Source organism: Saccopteryx leptura, chromosome 3, assembly GCF_036850995.1.
Source record: "Saccopteryx leptura isolate mSacLep1 chromosome 3, mSacLep1_pri_phased_curated, whole genome shotgun sequence".
Lineage (NCBI taxonomy): Eukaryota > Metazoa > Chordata > Mammalia > Chiroptera > Emballonuridae > Saccopteryx > Saccopteryx leptura.
Genome location: NC_089505.1, coordinates 349,129,911 through 349,148,330, shown reverse-complemented (window position 1 = coordinate 349,148,330; position 18,420 = coordinate 349,129,911). Strand labels below are relative to the sequence as shown.

At 35.0% G+C, this 18,420-nt stretch overlaps 1 protein-coding gene across 3 annotated transcripts in view; it reads left to right on the top strand.

Moving 5' to 3' along the window:
- Positions 1 to 18,420, top strand: part of CSMD3 (CUB and Sushi multiple domains 3) — a 1,231,016-nt gene that overhangs the window by 832,101 nt on the left and 380,495 nt on the right. For all 3 annotated transcript variants that reach the window (XM_066379371.1, XM_066379370.1, XM_066379369.1), the window contains 2 exons: positions 597 to 812; positions 2,068 to 2,256. In XM_066379371.1, the coding sequence (XP_066235468.1) occupies positions 597 to 812; positions 2,068 to 2,256 (405 nt within the window). The remainder of the gene's footprint in view (positions 1 to 596; positions 813 to 2,067; positions 2,257 to 18,420) is intronic.

Genomic DNA, 18,420 nt, shown 5'->3' with positions numbered 1-18,420 from the left:
AAGGTCCATTTACAAAGGTGTGTTCAGTTTGTGAAAATTTAATGAACATTTTTCAGTATATTATGTACATAGGTTGAAGTGAGTATATTATATGCACAGGTTCACGTGTGTGAAAAATAAATGGAGAGCCATTCTATTCATTTAACAACTAGCTCCTCCCTGTGTCTGCTTTATATTTCTCTTCTAGAGTTAAGCATCTGTGGCAGTGGGTACATGTGGTGCTATGTTGTTTGAGTGGTTTGCAGAAGGAATTGTGGAGGTATAGAAAATGTTTGCCAGAAAGCTACATTTCTATTATCATTAAAGAATGTAAATTTTTCTTGATATTTTCAGAAAACTTGCATCTCATTTATTTTTAAATTTTTTTCGAGCAGCTTTTAAGATATGAATAACTATATCTTTCAAAAGGATGCTGATGAAAAAAAAAGATTGTATGACACAATACATTTGGAATATTTTATATCAGTGACTCTTGTTTTCAGAGAAATAAGTTACAAGGAGAGTATTGGTTTTTGTTAGTTTGGTAACTCTTGTTAATTGTTTTGGTAACTCTGGGCTTTACTGATACACTTTAATTTTCCTCTTTTTCTTAATAGGTGTGCAGTTCAACTTTCACACCTTTCATTTGGAAGACCATCACGATTACTTACTGATCACAGAGAACGGTAGTTTTACCCAACCATTGGCACGCCTGACTGGTTCCGACCTTCCTTCAACAATCAATGCTGGTCTCTATGGAAATTTCAGGGCTCAGTTGCGCTTTATTTCAGATTTTTCGATATCATATGAAGGATTCAATATTACATTTTCTGGTAAGATAATAGACAAATAAAAAGTTATTTTGGTAACAACAAAAATCAGGTTTTTTAAAAAGGGTGAACATATAATTTATCTATAACAAAACAAAGAAAGTACATTAACAGAAAGGAGGAAAAAAGCAGCAAAAAATAGTTGTCAGTTGATGTTAAGGAAAGTCTGACTTGGATTATAGAAATCAAAATTTAAAAGACCAAAATGAATAACAAATGTTTCCATCAATTAGATTTCTACTGTCTAGTTGAATGGAATTGAGAATAAAACTGTTATTTCTTAATATAGAAACAATAAGTAAATCTTATACCAACTTGCTAATATTAAAATTGTAATATTATAAATACATATAAAATCATACAAATGCTAACCTTTTTCTTCAGCTATTATTCTAGTATTTGCATAAAGATACTTGTCTTATTATATAATTTAGGTATTTTATAATGAATAGTAAATAAGCATAAATAATTTTAAGCTATAATGTTGAGAGTATATACAAATAAATTGTTTTTAACAATGCAGTAATAGCTCATTAACATAAAACATTTTCTCTTGTCCTCCATTGCAATTACATACTAAGTGTGTGCTCTGGGAATGTTTTTAAATAAACTACTTCTTTTCAAGATGGTATATAAATTATAATATTGTTGTTCAATTATCTCCACTTTCTCATACTCTGAAGAGTGTTTAGCTGTTCATTTGCATGATATTCATTCACTGCTTCTGTAATATAACAATTTTCAGTATGTGGGCACTGTAGTCTTACATAAACCCAGCATCTGAAGTCAGGTGTTTTTCAGAATATGGATTAATTGGATTTCTTGTATACTACTAGAGGCATAAGACTAAAATCATTAGGTAAAATGCATTCCAAAAGTGCAAATAATTTCACTTAAAATGTTTTTTTTTGTGTTTGAAAATATGCATCTATTATGTCAATAAGTCAAAAATGTTTAAATGCATTTGTTTTTAATGCAGAAGAAATAATGAGATAAATAGCTACATTTTCTCTTGATTACTCAGAAGGTGACATTTTATCATCTATATTAAATTCTCCCCCCCCCAAAAATTCATTGTTATTAGATCTTTTATAAAAAAGAAAATTATGTGTACCATTTGCATTTTCCCATAATTACACTTATAGTCACTTCTTTAATATATGACTAAGCTCTGAAAGTATCCAGTTTGCAAAGTGTAATAATATACCTCAAAAGTGACTATCATTTTTTTTGTCCTCCCCTCCACCTAAATTTACAGAATATAACCTTGAACCTTGTGAAGATCCTGGAATTCCTCAATATGGTAACCGCTTTGGGTTCAACTTTGGAGTTGGTGATACTTTGACCTTCTCATGCTCATCAGGTTATCGGCTGGAAGGGACATCAGAAATTATTTGTCTTGGTGGTGGCCGACGAGTGTGGAGTGCACCTCTGCCAAGGTGTGTGGGTACGTGGTCAGCTGCTTTCATTTGCTTGTATGTGTAGTCACTGTTCATGGAGTTGCATGGTTATACACCCTTTGTTTTTTATAATCAGTTCAATTTATTTATTGTATTCTAGTTATTTTAATTTTTTTTTCACTTGGCAATCTGGTGTACTTCAATTAACTTCTCAACTGCTCCATATAAGCAACCATGCTTCTAAATTTGTTTTGAAACAGTGGGTATAAGGAATGAATCGATAGAAGATAGATGATAGATAGATAGATAGATGATAGATGATAGATAGATAGATAGATAGATAGATAGATAGATAGATAGATAGATAGATAATAGATCGGTAATAGGTGATAGATGATAGATAGATTGATAGATAGATGAAAAAATAATATTTAGAGACCTTACAAAAAATTACATTCTTGTATTCTATTGATAGGTGATTTTTTCATGACATCTGACTGAAATTTTGACAATATTTTATAACTTAAAATTAACATCCATGAAGATGATTGCAAGAAAAAATTGTGCTAAATAGTAGATAATTTAAGGGTGATCAAAGTGTGTATTGACTCAATGTATGCTATATAATTATTTTACTATTTAGATTAAGATAGCAACTCATTTCATGTTGTAAGATAAAGAATAGCAATAATTAAAGTATTGAAAGTTGGGAGTCACCACTTTGACCTTTGCAAATGAATGTTTTGACTGATAAAAAGAAGAAAAAAATACTATAGAGAAAACAAGGGACTTTTGTTTATTATGACTTAAGTCACTTTCTATTTAAATTAGAAAGGGAGACTAGAATTTCTTCAGGTTATTATCCATTCAGTCATTTTTAGTACTTATTTTTATGATAGAACAAGATGCAAATGGTAATTTTAAAATTATTTCATAAAGCTATTAAAACTCTCAAAAGCATATAATTTACAATTAGTAAATTTAATTGTGGGTCACAGATCTGTAAGTTATAATATGCTACAAAATTAGGAAAATTGATCTGTGGTTCAAGACCTTGTCCTTTTCATTGGAGGCCTCAGATGAAAATGAGAAGGAAGACGTAATACCTCATGTCAGTGGTTTTCAATCTTGTTACACTTGGGGACTGGTGATCTAGCTGGCTGGAAACAGAAACGCACAATGGAAAAAGTTTTATCTTACCACATATAACAGTGCAACATGGAACAAGCTGTTGTTCGATTTCCTATCTCCTTATGTATGATGCATTGAATACTACATAAGTTTGTCCAAATGCTTTTTGCCTATTGTGCATAATTTGTAAATGCTCTGCACAGTGAAAAAGGTTTTCAAATGAGCCTACAACTTACAAAGATATATAAGACAACCTCGGTAGCATTTGTATCAGTGATACAGGCTGATAAGTGGCAATCACCCTGAATCTAAGCAAATTTGACTAAGATCATTGGGTCTACTATCTTCATCCAGTATCAGGGTGCTTAACTCTTTTGCAGACTGGCATGACATTTCTGACAGACTGACACCAGTCTCCGATCAGCAGCTGAAAAACACTGCCTCATGTGCCTTAGTCAATATATATTGTCCACTTCCTGTGGATCACCAAATCAAGTCAGAAAATGACCTTCCAGTTTAATATGGTTCCAAATGTTTTTATAGTGATGATTTTGTTTTCACAGCCCTGATGAGTTGTATAACAGATAAATTGATATATAACAAGTGAAATTTCTTTTCAAAATCACAGGCTTTTTATAACAATGGCACAGGCAACCACAGAACCTAGATGCTGGGAAGTGATGATCAGTCACACTCTCAAAACACTTTTTCCAAGAAGCTGTGTAGGGTGTACTTCTTATGGGTTTGTGGTTGTTGTGTTTTGCTATTGTTTTTGTTTACCCATGCTATTGCCAGACTTTGAATTCCTTTCCTTACCTAAATTACCCCCATTTCTATTTTTGTTTAATATGAATATTTTCAAAGGCCAGTTAATGAGAACCTTGGGAATATCCAGGTGAGGGCTGCAGAGTGTCTGGGTTTATAACCAGGTCATTTGATATTGAATTCCTTCACTTTTCTAAACTTCATTTTCTCATCTGCAGAGTGGTTACAACAAATAGTACCTAGGACATTGCTATGAGTTAGTTATGAGGATTAAAAGAGGTGCACCATGCCAATCAGACTCCTAGTATGATCCCTGGATATAGGAAAGATTCAGAATTTTATCCTATTATATTCCTATTGTTTAGAGTGTAGTCTGCAGTCTACTTAGCCCATCAATCTAGTTTATAAAACCAATTTTAGGAAGGAATGAATTGCATTTCATAAAACACTAACATTTATGAGGTTTTAGTAGGCTCTTTCAGATACAGTTATCTCATTGAATCTTTACTACAATCCTGTTATTATTTGCCTCATTTTTCTTCAGAAGAACCTGAGCCTCAGAGTTAAATAACTTGTCCAAAAGCATCAAGGTTATAAGTGGTAGAACCATAATATGTATACCGTCTTTCTCATTCCAAAACCAATTTATTTTTTTCCCCATCAAATGATTTTATCTCAAAAGGTCTAGGGAAAGGTGAATCTCGAAGGACTCTCAGTCATACAGACTCATAAAGAAATTAATATTTTTTCCTCCAAGTATCAGACTGTTACACAGGCTGAAAATAAATTGTTGTACTTATATTTTTAAAGTTTCATTCATGTTTACATTTTAATAAGTAGATTTATGAAAATTTGACTTTGCAAAAATGGTAACTTCAACTTAGTTTTATTTTATTAAAGTATTTTTTGGCAGTAGATTCATTTGTGCCTAAGTTTTAATGGGGAGGACGAAATAAAATCACTCTGGGGACAAATTTAGAAAGCTCAGTTATTGCCATGAAAATTTTTCCTCCATTTCAAATTAGCTGTGCTTCCTTTTAAGCTTATGAAATTCACAGTTAAGTTTACTAGCCATAATAAATTTCACTGTAGGTATGTATACATTTAAGTTACAAGATGGGGGAAAATATTTCTTCAAATAAATTGACATTTCAAAAATTTTACTTCTCAGCTCTTGACCGTTAGCTCAGTCAATTAATACATTCCCAAAACAAACCATCGAGGAGGTTTTAACTTTATTTTTATTATAAAACTAATACTAACATTTACTAAAATTACTTATGTGCACATAGTTATATAAGAAGGTGTCTGACATAATCAACTGATAAAACTAACTTTGAAAACTTACTTTTTGGACTATTTTGTTTATGTTTGTTTAATTTTGATTCTATATTTAGTTTATAGTTTAGTTTAGTTGGTGCCTTTCAGTTTTTGTTGGTAGAATTTGGTGAAAATTTATGTTAACTCTGGACATTAGCTGTGTAATAAGTAACATTTTCATTTAAGCAATTTCTTGAATAATCTTTGCATTTATGTTTTAAGGTGACATTTTAAAAAATAATAAATTATAATAAAACCATATCATGGTCTTTATAATCTATGAAGAATTACATTCTGTAGTGTCTCATTCCCCAAATCCACCAATGCTGTTAATGTATGTTTAGCATAACTGTCTGAAAATAATAGGTCTATATAAATCATGCAAGGTTGCACAAAAAATTAGGGGCAAGACCATAACTAGCACAGTAATTTGAGTCCCAAGCTTGTGCTTGGTTCACAACAACACACCTCCTCTTTAACCTGAGGCTTCAAAAAGTTAGGAGGAAATATGCCCTTAATTATAGTTAATACATGGCTTCAGAGAACTCCTTATGCTGTCCTCTTTTAATTGGGGGAAACTTCTTCAACCGTGACAGATGTATCCGGGGTTCCATTAGTGCAAGGACATGTGTAGAGGCAGGAGAAGAATCTTGACAGAAATCAAAAGCAAACCACCCACTCAGAAGCAGGGATTCTTTCCTCCAAGCAGTGACCTCCACTGCAGGCTCATAGTTCATATTTACACGCCGGCCTTAACTAAGCTGTGTGACCTTTGGAAAGTTGTTCAGATCTCTTCCCTGCAAAGTATACCTCGAATGCAAAAAGCGAATAATCACATCTATGATGCAAGATAGCCTGTAGCTCTAACGCGATGAAAGACATGTAAATCACCCAGTGCATTCCTCAGCCCAAGCCACTTGCTGAACAACCCTCCTTCCCTTTCCTTCTGCTTGGAACTCTGCACCACCATCCTGTCAATTCTCCTAAGCGCCATGACTGATTGCTGTGAGAAGTGGCTTTCACAAACCAGCCTCAGAGGAAAGAGAGGAGGGGGTGAAATAGTTTCAGTGTGCTATCAGCAGCTAAGTACTCCACACATACAATCTCATTTACTTCGTCGTGATCTAGATAAAAGTTTTACATTAAAAATAATCTATTACGTTTTACATTTTGGAAAAGATAAAAAAGAACAGATAAAATGATATTTTAGTTAAAATATTTTATATTTAAGTGATTGTGCTGGAGAGTACGTTCCTAAGGAAATTGATATCTGGCCATTTCTTAAGTAGCAACCAATGTCCAAAAGCAGCAACAACTAAAGTTTATGAAAGCTGATTACTTTGAAAATGAGAAACACTACCCTATTTTGGGTCAAGCAGTAAGCCCTTGATTTATTTATTTACTTATTATTTCTGTGTGTATGTGAAGTTCACATTAAAAAAACCACTGGCATTTCCATTGTCATGTTTCTAATCAAGAAAAAAACTTGTATGCCTTCACTCAGCCTCCAGTAATACCAGGAACCAAGCCAGGGCATGTTGTGCATAAATAAGGAACTAATAAAAGAACATATTTTTTCAAAGTAGATTAGTAAATTAAATATTAGTAATGATTTGTTTTTAGGTAGTAGTCCACACATTTTGAAGTCATTTTAAAGACATCAATTCATTCATTCTCACAATCCACCATTTAACACATCTACTTCTATATCTGATTTTATATGATATTACTTTTTTCATCTGACCTTGGACAAGAAGCAACATCTTACTTTAAAAATGAAAAAAAATATATAACTCAACATTGCACATCTACATATTTTCTCACCTTTATTACTTTTTAGATGATCTACGCTGAGCATTACTTATTAGGTTTAAAAGTGAATGATTTTCTTTAATTTTTAAATTCTTCCATTGATTTGAGAGAGAGAGAGAGAGAGTGGAAGGAAGGGAAGAGGGAGAGTGAGAGAGAGAAGTATCAACTTGTTGTTTACTTAATTGTTCCATTTAGTTGTGCACTCACTGGTTGTTTCTTGTATATTTCCTGATCAGGCGTTAAACCTACAACCTTGGCATGCTGGGAAATGTTCTATCTATTGAGTCACCCTGGCTGGGCCAAAAATGAATGTTAATAGGGGAAATGAAGTGCAGCATATATGGGAACTCTATCAGGGGTTGTCAAACTTTTTATAAAAACCGCCCACTTTTGCAGTGCTGGTCATTCTGGTCCCTGCCGCCCACTAGTGGGTGTTCCAGCTTTCATGGTGGGCCAATCGAGGCAGCATTTGGTTGCTCTGCTCTGGCCCACCATGAACCATGAAAGCTGGAACGCCCACTAGTGGGCGGTAGGGACTAGGTTGACCAGCACTGCCAAAGTGGGCGGTTTTTATAAAAAGTTTGACGACCCCTGCACCAATCTAAAATGAAAAAAAATTATTAAAATGTTTTTTAAAAAATGAAGGAAGAAAAAAAGACTGCCTGATAGACATGGAGTATCTAGAAGGTAAAGAACCAATGGACATGTTTTATTTAATGGAACTTCATTGAAAACTGTGAGCCTAAATTTTTTTCATTAATTTGAGACTTACAAACAAGTGGATTTATGGAGAGTGTTTTATAATGTAATTGGCCCATTAGTAAATAAGCTTCTAAACTTTTTTGTGCTGTAACTGACAAGTGAATACATGATGTTTTGGGAAGTGGAGACAGTATCTTAATTATCTTATGCCTATCATGTGTCTGTCATAAACTCTGGCATATCATAGGGGCTCATTCTGAGCATAAGATAGTATGAAGTCAATTCTCTATGTGATCCTCATGAACCCAGTTAATCAGAACAGAGCTATGCAAAGAATGATTCACTAACAAGGATATGGCACTTTCATTTAAATGATTTTGTGTTACTTGAGTCTCAAATTCTTGGAACAATTCTTTAAAATTTTTTATATTGACAAAATAGCAAACTCCAAATATACTTTATACTCCATATATGTTCTCTGATTAAATTTTGTTGCAAGCCAAAATTTGCCTGCTTGTTGGAACAGAGTTAGTGTTTGGGTTACGTAAGGAGCACAGACTGCTTTATTGGCTATAATTATATAATGGGAAAAAAAAGTAGAATATCCAAGGGTCATGCCCTTGCAGCAATTGCCATAGTGAGGGTCCCACACCAGAAAGAATCATGAAAGTAGCAAAGAAACCTGCTCTCTGTAAGATCTCTGCATGACCACTTCCTGGTCTTCTGGAGAATATGTCCAAGTTCAGAAATACCCACCGCATACTCTTCTTTCCTGTGTGTCTAACACACTTGACCTAGGTACACCCGGAAACAGGCTGGAAAGAAAGGGAAGTTGTTGGAGCTGGAGGTAGTGTTTTAAAGAAAACTGTAATAACCTTGAAGGCATGCAGTACATCAACTTGGTCATTAGAGAAACTAATGTTGGGTTTTAGCCTAATATGTCATCACTAAATTCAAAGTGGACTGGTCTCTAGCATGTATTAGAGTCAGAAAAGAATATTTTGCCTGATGTAATAATAAAAGCTAATATTTGCTGTGTGTTTACAATATGCCATGGTATGCTCTTACGAGGTTGGAATGAGGACACCGAGGCACAGGAAGTTATATTAACAAAATTAGTAAGTGAAATAGGTTAGCTGGGGAGCAAATGTTTGCTATATGCTAATGTGAGCCATAAAGAATAAAAGCATTAAATAAACTGGTGTTTTTCTGATATTTCTGTACATATCCCCAAACTGATTCTTGTTTATAATAGTGACATCTGTGACTCCCAGGAAAGACTATCGTTTGGCAGTATAGTTAACTGGAGGAGATAATTAAATGTTATTAGCACTTGTAAGTGAATTAGTCTCAGGAGAGGGTAAGATTAAATTGAAGTTGGAATAGATCAATAGTACCTACAAGCCTTTTGAAACTGGGAGGAAAGGTCATTGTTACATTAGGCAAAAAGGTTTTAAAATGACTACTTCAACCCTATGCGTTTATAAAGTTCATATGTCTATTTTTGTATTCAGTGTATATACACTTTTTTTTCATTTCAGTTTCATAATATTAAACATAATAGCAAAAGATACATATGTCAGTAGTACAGAAGTTGATTTCAATAAATAGTTTTATTGTTTGTCATCTGGTAATGCACATAGCTAAGATATACTAAGTGTACTGAGCTTTGAAAACAGACAAGAGAACATTGGAATAGACTAGAACCAATAGTAACAGTGCATCGTACTAAGGAACCAATCAGTCCTCAGTTCAGTGCCACTAATGGGGTAGGTTGTGGTGAGTCAAGGAGAGTGAGAATGACTGTGACCTTTCTGCCTAGTCAAGGCATCTACCTCCAGTCAAGGGTATGAAATACAATACATTTTATTTTCTTCATTGTTATTTCTGTGGTTAGCTGTTTTCTCTTAGGTTCAAGTTTACCCATCTCACACTCAGCTCCTTCACTGCAGAATAAAGCAGCTGAAGTCATACTCCTTTGTTTATTATGCCAAGATAGTTGCCATGGAAATAATACAATGTTGTAAATAAGCATCATAAGTTAAATCCGGAATCAAGAAGGGATGTATGTGCCACGTATGAGAAAGTGTGTTTATTTAAATAAATAATAGCCTTGGCAATCATAAAAACTGTCAAGGTAAATTATTGAGAAATCACAGAGAAAAATGAACATAGAGCTTTTGAAATTTATTTGCAGAATTTAAATATTGCCCTTCAAGCAAGAGTTATTTTATTTGTTTGTTTGCTTATTTGTTTGTTTGTAAAGGAATTAGGAGATTATTAACCTATCCACAAGGTAAGTTTCTGGCTCTGAGCCAGTTATCTATGTCTCTACATTATACCAAGTATTCTCTTTGTAGCTCTCTTCAAACTCTAGTTCAGTTATTGGTATGCTTAATGTGTAGGTCACATTTTTCTGTTCATGTGTTTTAATCAGTCTACAAAGACTATGCTTCAAAAGGTGATGGATAGTTTTTTATTTCATCCATTTTACTATACCTTCCTGAATTTGCACCTGCTGATATTTATTATCCTTGGCTACAGAATTCTGCAGGCATAAAATATTAACCTTTTCCTACCATGTAAATTGAGATTGGAACTGAATCTGATCAGTATTCTCTAAAAGAAATCCTGGCTTGCCCTGGCCAGATAGCTAAGATTTTTAGAGCATCTTCCTGATACACAGTGGTTGCTGGTTTGATCCCAAGTCAGAATACATAGATGTTTCTATCTGATTCTCTCTTTCTCCCGTCCTCCCTCTCTAAAATCAACAAATGCATTTTAAAAATATATTTTAAAAAATCCTGGATTTTTTTTTGTATTGGAAACTTTGATTCTTTTTTTCCCCAGAAATTCTTCTGGATTTTGAATAGTGTAAAAGAATTCCACACTCTTTTAACCATGGTGTTTAAAACCACTTGGTGTCATTTACATGTAAGACACTGTACAAGTGCTCCACCAACTTACCTGTCAAAGGAAAACTGGATTATAGCTCTTCTACTTGGAAAATCTGTAGAAAATCTTCTCTGATTATATATGATCTAGGTTTCTTATGACAACTTATGCCAATTTTTTTAATTTGTCTAACACATGTTCATTCAATGTTTGCTCCATTATAGCTTATTTAAAAGGCATTCTGACTTCTTCCTTCTAAATGAGGACAAGTAAAAACTACCTTGTAAATTTTATGTAACAACAAACCCTTCACTGTTTTATTAAGATCATCATCTCTCCTACCCACCTCCAAACCCAAGCACTCTCTCCCAGGAAACAAGATCTCTGAAATAGTCAACTCTGATCACTAATGACGCTGGTATTACCCTTGGGTGTGTCGGATTAAAACAAAATGCTGAGATCCACCAATGAAGAGAATAATGTTATAGGGAGGTTCCTTGTAGTTCATATCTCCCTGTGACCTTGGGAAACATTAACATACCATTATAGGTTTTTGTCTCAGGTGCAATTTCAAAGTTATCATCATTGTCTTTATTATGGTTTTTTTAGTATTTTTTTGATCCCCTCCCCTGAAACATCCTCATTTGATTGTATTTTATTTATTGATCTCACAACATATTTATCATAAACATAAAAACAAATGTACAAAAGAAGTACTTAAAGAAAATAAATCAGGAATATAGACAACATGCAAATTGCTATGGCTTTATGAGCAGCAAGGGATCTGTGAGTTGTCGGGGAGTCAAAACCAAATACTCCAGATACGGAAATCATATTTTAAGAATTTCCAGCCATTTATTAATTTGATAAAATAGCTAAATGGAGAGAGAGATGAGTAATATCACATTCTCAAATGCTTCTCATATATATGGCATCGTGCCTGATACTATAAGGTTTTTCTCTCATTTCCCCTTTCAATAATTGTACTAGGTAATTAATTCTTTCACTTTTCCATATGGAAAAAACAAGGTACAGAAAAGTGAAAGTGACTTGCATTGAGTGTCACAGCTAATAAGTAGAGGTTTTTATATCTTCCAAATCTCATACTACATATTCTTCATTTCACTCTATGTTTATTTGGATTTTTCTAGTGTTGCCATAATGACAAATAATTGTGCAACATGATATTTTGAGCATTATATTGCCATTCTATAAGGATTTTTAAAAATTTTTCTTTAGGGGGAAATGGGAGTAGTTTGGGGACTAAAAAGAAAATTATGTAATTTTCAAAAGAATCTTTTCTTGAATTTAATTTTTCAGGATCAGTAGGTCAATGATACTTAAATCACTCCAAAATTTTGAAGACTTTTAAGAAACACATTTTAAGTGTCATCCAGAGCAATGCTAATAATAAAAAAAGTCCAGGAATCAAATTTCAATGGTTATTGTGATATTATCTAGTCAGGGTTAGAATTACCCTTTTCTTTGTACGTGAATGATGGTATAACATTGAACACTTTTGAAAACTTTGATGTCTACTGCTTGTGATTTTTTGTTCTTGGGAATATGTGCCCCTCATTCAAAATAAATGCTATTTTTATTATGGATCAGAGTTCTCTCATTAAGCTATCTCACATTTTAGTTTTGGAAAATTCTAAAAGCCCTTTAAAATTTAGTCTCCATTCATTCATCTATTTATTCATTCATCTATTTATTAACTTTCCCAACTTAGTGTAAGTGACAACGTTTGGCATGTTGTGCTAGGTGATGATGATATAACACAAATAAATTAGATATTAGCAATTATTTTATTAAGACTTAACAAGAGGTTTGGCTTATTTATCTATTCTACCACCCAACAGAAAATTAAATCAACCCAATTTGACAAATGTTTAGTGAGCACTGAATTGGATGGCAAAGACAAACATGTAAATATCCTCCCTCATTGAGGATCTCCTACTCTGTTGTAAGGGGAAATACCTAAGACTAATTAGGACAGTGAGATGAGGATGATCAAGCAAACCCATAATGTAGCAGAGAGGGATACTAATTTTTTCCTGGAAGGATAAGGCTCAGCTTCTCAAAAATGACATATTTGTAAGAAGAAGCTAGATTTTGCCAAACAGAAAAGGTGTAGAAGGTATTGTAAGCAGAGGATATTAATGTAAGTCAAGTAGGTAAAGTGGATGTGTTTACAAATCTGTTTTGAGTCTGCTCCTTTTTTGAATCCCAGTTCATACACAGGTATAATCAATGTGTAGCTAACACTTTATTCTTTCTGCTTTTTATTCAATTTATGAAGGCCACTTTCCAGAAATGATCAATAGTTCTCATTTCACACCTTTTCCTGTGTTATTCAGAAGCCGTTGTATGTGGTTTATTAGAACTGATAGATTAATAAGTAGCAACTCTGCAATATTTCTACTTCTGGACTTGTGAAAAAGCCACCCTGGGTTCACATCATGGCTACACAACTTAGTGGTTGTGGCAAATTTATGTAAACCCTCCAACCCCATCTATGAAATAGAGATACAACTTTAAAAAAATCTAGGTTTACTGAGCTCCCGCTCTGGCAAGGCACTGTGCCAAGGTATATACATGTATTAACCCATTCAATCTTCCCAGCAAGTATGTTGTAGAAAGTATTATTATCATCTCCATTTTCAGATGAGACCAATGAGATAGAGAAAAGTAATTTTATTTAAGTAGATATGTGCCCAAGTTAACACAATGCTCATTGCTTGACTTTTACATTGTTATAAAGATGTCCTGCTAATTCAGTAGGAGTGAGATTAAGTTCATTCTTTTATGTACAGACTAAATTAGAAGGCTTACTCTGTCTTCAAGAAATCTGAAGCCAAAAACATGACATTCGTCGTGGCTTGGTGCAACAGGACAGCACTGGACAAAATAAGAGTAAGAGTTTAAATGATGGAAAATCTTGAATGTTATATAAAGGAGTAACTGAAACCCATTACTGTTATATATATAACAGTATATATAGTATATATAACAGTATATATAACATATATATATATATATGGTCAAATTACAATTTACAAGATCTTTCAGATATTTATATGTATGGGTGATGGATTTGGGTTTCCCTTACTTTAGTTTGCTTTACTGAAGTTAAAAAAAATCCATAAGGAAAGAGTTCTGGTATCCTACATATAAACTCATGCAACAGAGCACTAAAATTGGAGGGAGTGGGCATGTTTCACAGAATATTTGTCCTAAAGAGCTTCCGACTCTATGATTATAAACTCCTTGATTTGTTCAAATTACATGCAACAACAGTTATTGGCTAGTAAGGTCCTAATTCCTGGAATCAATTTAGTGAAACCTCTCCAATTCAGAGATAGATTCCTGGCTTTCCAATCAGAACTCACAGAATTCCTCTTATTTATGCTCCTTCACTACTTTTATATCAGAGCCAGACCTCAGACCATTCCAAGAACCAGCTTCCTCTTGAGTGTACCACATACAGAAAACAAGGAGAAATAGTCAGTACTTCTGTGACATGGATCCAGGTTACAGACAGAGGAGGATTCCAAGCGAATGCACAATCTGGAAATCGTGGGAGAGGTCCAGGCTGAGAAAAACATTTATAAGATTTCAGCACGTAGATGCTATGGAAAGCCATGAAGTTGGCTGAGATGAGCACGGAAGAAAGCATGAACTGAGAAGAGGCCAAGCCTTGCCACTGTTAGAAATCGGGAGATGAAAAGGAGCCAGCAGAAGGGGCTGGGAAGTGGAGTCCGGAGCTTAGGAGACTGGGACAGTTGTCTAAAATACTCTGTATTAGGGAGTTTTCTTATTATTTCCTTGATGGGTCATTTAACTTATACCGTTACACCACTCTCCCTCTCCTAACCCCCTTGCTGTTGCTCAATGCAAACATCAAGTTAGGTCTAAAGACTTGATTTGTTTCTGATTAAACTTTTTTTTTTTTTAAACATAGTCCATCATGGGTGATGGTTGTACATTATTAAGTGTCATATATAATCTAGATATGTCACTTTGATGGATCATACTTGATCACATGATTGAAGGTATTTAAAAAAAAAAATAAGACAAAATCCAACATGTTTGAAGGCTAATGAAAATGATCCAATGAGGTGGAAAATTGATGAGGAGGAAAAATTGGTGGTAAATTAATAGAGTGATGTCATTGCATAAACAAGGCTACTGGACAAGTGGAGGGACTGCACAAGAGACAAACCTTAAGTACACATATGGTCACCAAAAGTGACGGGTCACAGGAGAAAAGCAGAGATGTGGGCACAGACAACAGCAGGTGTGGTAACAGTGCCGTACTCCTGGAAACGTAAGATAAGATGCTCTCTTTCTCTGGGAAGGAGGAGGCAAGATCATTAGCTAAGAAGAGGATTAAGGAGGAGACACTGCATCTTTAAGAAGAGAAATGAAGGTGTGAGACAGTCATAAAAGAGTGCAGCAGTGAGGGGATGAGGAAATGTTGGAAGCACCAGAAATAAAATAGTCGTTATGCTTCAGGGTTAACGATGAGCCAGGAGCATCAATTTTGTCAAGAAATATAAGGAGGGTGGGGGGTTGTAAGGACTGCAATTAGAGAAGTACAGTCTGATAAAAATGTGACTTGAAGCCTAGAATGAGTGAAGGAACAAGCAATGATGAGTAAGCAATCCTACACAACTCCAGGCCAAACAGGAAGGAGGTATGGGAAGAAAAAGAGACACTACTGAGAGGACCGCAGAAAAAAACAATGAATGGATAATATCAGTGCTGAGCACTTAGTAATACATCAAGCACTGATATAAGGTTTTACGTATATGTCATTCTCAGAGAAATCCTATAAAGACACAATTGTTATAATCTTTACTTTACAGATTCAGAAGCTGAGGCCCAGGGAGATAAAATAAAATGTCATGCCGTCAATGAGTGAAGGATCAGAAATCAGAGCTCTCAGTCTGATTTCAGGACCTGTGATTCACTTGATATGGTGGCTTTTTTATATAAAGATTATTCAAACCAAAACAGAGATCTAAATCATAGATCTGAAAGGAACTGGTGCCCAGAAGAACTGGTTGAAAGCTTGACTTTAACCATGAGTATATCTATAACATATCCAGGCATAATTGCAGAATGTTCCAGTATTAACACTACTGTTTAGGAGAGTGATAAAAAACCTTTAGCAAGTCATAACTTCAGTTACTGCCTTTGTTCTGGCTTGGGTCCCAGCATTCTTTATGGTCCTTGCTCTTTGTTGCTCATCCCAGTCAACTGTGTTTGTACTCCATGATGGTCCAGATTGGACTAGTAGCTTCTGGAGATGCATTAAGGGTCTGTAGTACTGGAAGTCCCCAAAATTTGGGAGCCCTTTCTAAGAGGAATAATGAAAAGTTGTGGCTATAAAATTTGGCACAGAGTCATGAAAAGAACCTAAGCACATAAGGAGCCCTGAAACTTAAGCCCCACTGGTCAATCGTTTAGGGTGATTCCTGCTGACATTCTGAATGCAGAAAAGTTGCAGTTTCTCCTTTTTACAAAGACACAATATCAATCCTTCTGAGGCCCTGGCCAGCTGGTTTAGTGGTAGAGTGTCAGCTTGGTGTGTGGATATCCCAGGTCCAGTTCCCAGTCAGGGTACACAAGAAAAGCACCTATCTGCTTTTCTACACATCCTTCTCTCGCTTCTCTCTCTCTCTCTCTCTCTCTCTCTCTCTTCCCCTCCTGCAGCGATGGCTTTATTGGATCAAGTCTACACAAGGTGCTGAGGATGGCTTTGTGGCCTCAGCTGCAGGCACTAAGAAGAGCTGGGTTGCTGAGCAACCGAGCAGTGCCCCAGATGGGCAGAGCATCGCTCTTTAGCGGGCTTGCCGGATGGATCCTTGTAGGAGTGCACGGGGTAGTTTGTCTCTGCCTCTCCTCCTCTCACTGAATTTAAATATATCAATATATATGCCTTCTGTCTTGATTAGGGCTAAATAATCATATTTCTATTTATCATTCTATTTCTGTTCTTAATTTCTATTTCTCAATTTGATTTAACTTCTTAAGAGCTATAAAAAATGTAATTCTCCTGGGTAATTTCTTTACAATGTCAAAGTCATCTGTTTTCAACAACCTTCCTTTTCTAGTCTGAGTCTCATTGTGTGGTATGATATTAGGCAGGACAAAGTGCCTTTACACTGCTTTGTTTTTTAAAACCTAGAGGACTCTTCCAATTTATCCAGAGCACTTTCCTCAGTCGTCTTAATTCTCTCTTGTTAGAAGGCCTTCCTCTTCTTATCATCCTTAATGAATGCACTGATTACTTTCCTGAATTCCTGCTATTTCATCACTTCATGCTTCTGCTTATAAATAATTGGCCTGATAGGATGACTTTGGCATTTCAAGTTTGAAAATCTGGATTTAAGTCCTGACTTACAACTTATTAAATATGTTGTCCTTAACAAATCCCTAGTACTCCGGCCTTAATAACTTGGGATTGAAAGGAGTATAGTTATTATGAGAGAAAATTGTATGAGAGATCATGTTGTAAAACAAGAGAAGATGTTTTATTCTGTATTTGCTGTTTATTTTTATATAGGTGACTATGAAAAAATTTGCTGTAAATAAAGTCTCCACAGAGCTGCAACTCCATTACATAGCTTGGGGGTGGGGGAAACAGGTCAAATCCAAAGTCTTTAAAAACAAAGCTGAACCATTTCTTTCCATTAGACCTTCTGTCCTGAGAGGGAAGATAATGTTTACCTTTGTGTAAGGCTCAGCAGAAGCATTTTGCAGACAATCTGGCTGAACCCTAAGTGTTAAGAGGTGTTTTTTTGGTAACAAGGCACTCCAGGTGCATGAATAGCTACTTTATCAGGGATGAACCTGGTGCTCCCTGGTAGCAGAAACCACATGAGTGCTTGCATGATGTAGTGCCCCAATTCAGCACTCTCCTCAGGCCTCTAGGCTACTGGCCCTGTCTCCCCCTAGTCTGCAAGGTGAGTTCATGTTCAGAATTTTCCTTCCTGAAATCTGGCCTCCAACAGGATCACTTCTATTGGGAACATTTTTAGATGTTAGCCTTAAAGGCAGAGTTAAAATAGAGGGCTGGTGGGTAACAGGTTTCATGACCTCTTCTCTCGAAATTATTTCTGCTCCTATATATAAATACATGGGCGCAGAGAGATACAGAGGCATGTTATATGTAGAAAGAAAAGAAAAAGAAAGGCTCTCTCTACACCTACATTGAGTTGAAGACCCGGAAACAGCCTGTTAACCATATATATGTGTACTTCATTTCTTAGAGAATTCCTGTTGCATGCATCATTTATTTCATTCTGAAAGTTTGGAAAAGAAAGGATTCCCCTGTCTACATCAGGATCAATAGTAAAAATCTTAATCATTGAAGTCAACTAGCCAGTGTAATGGTCCTAGAATTTGACTCATAAAAAGACAGAGAAAGGACAGGTTACCTGAGTGTTTCCTGACCATGCAATTTATTTAACATAATTTCAAATTTTGAGTTTTTGACCTTCAAGGATCAATGTGAAATGCTTTCTTTCAAATAACAGAAGAGAGACTCTTTATTCAGTGAGATAATTACAGATTTG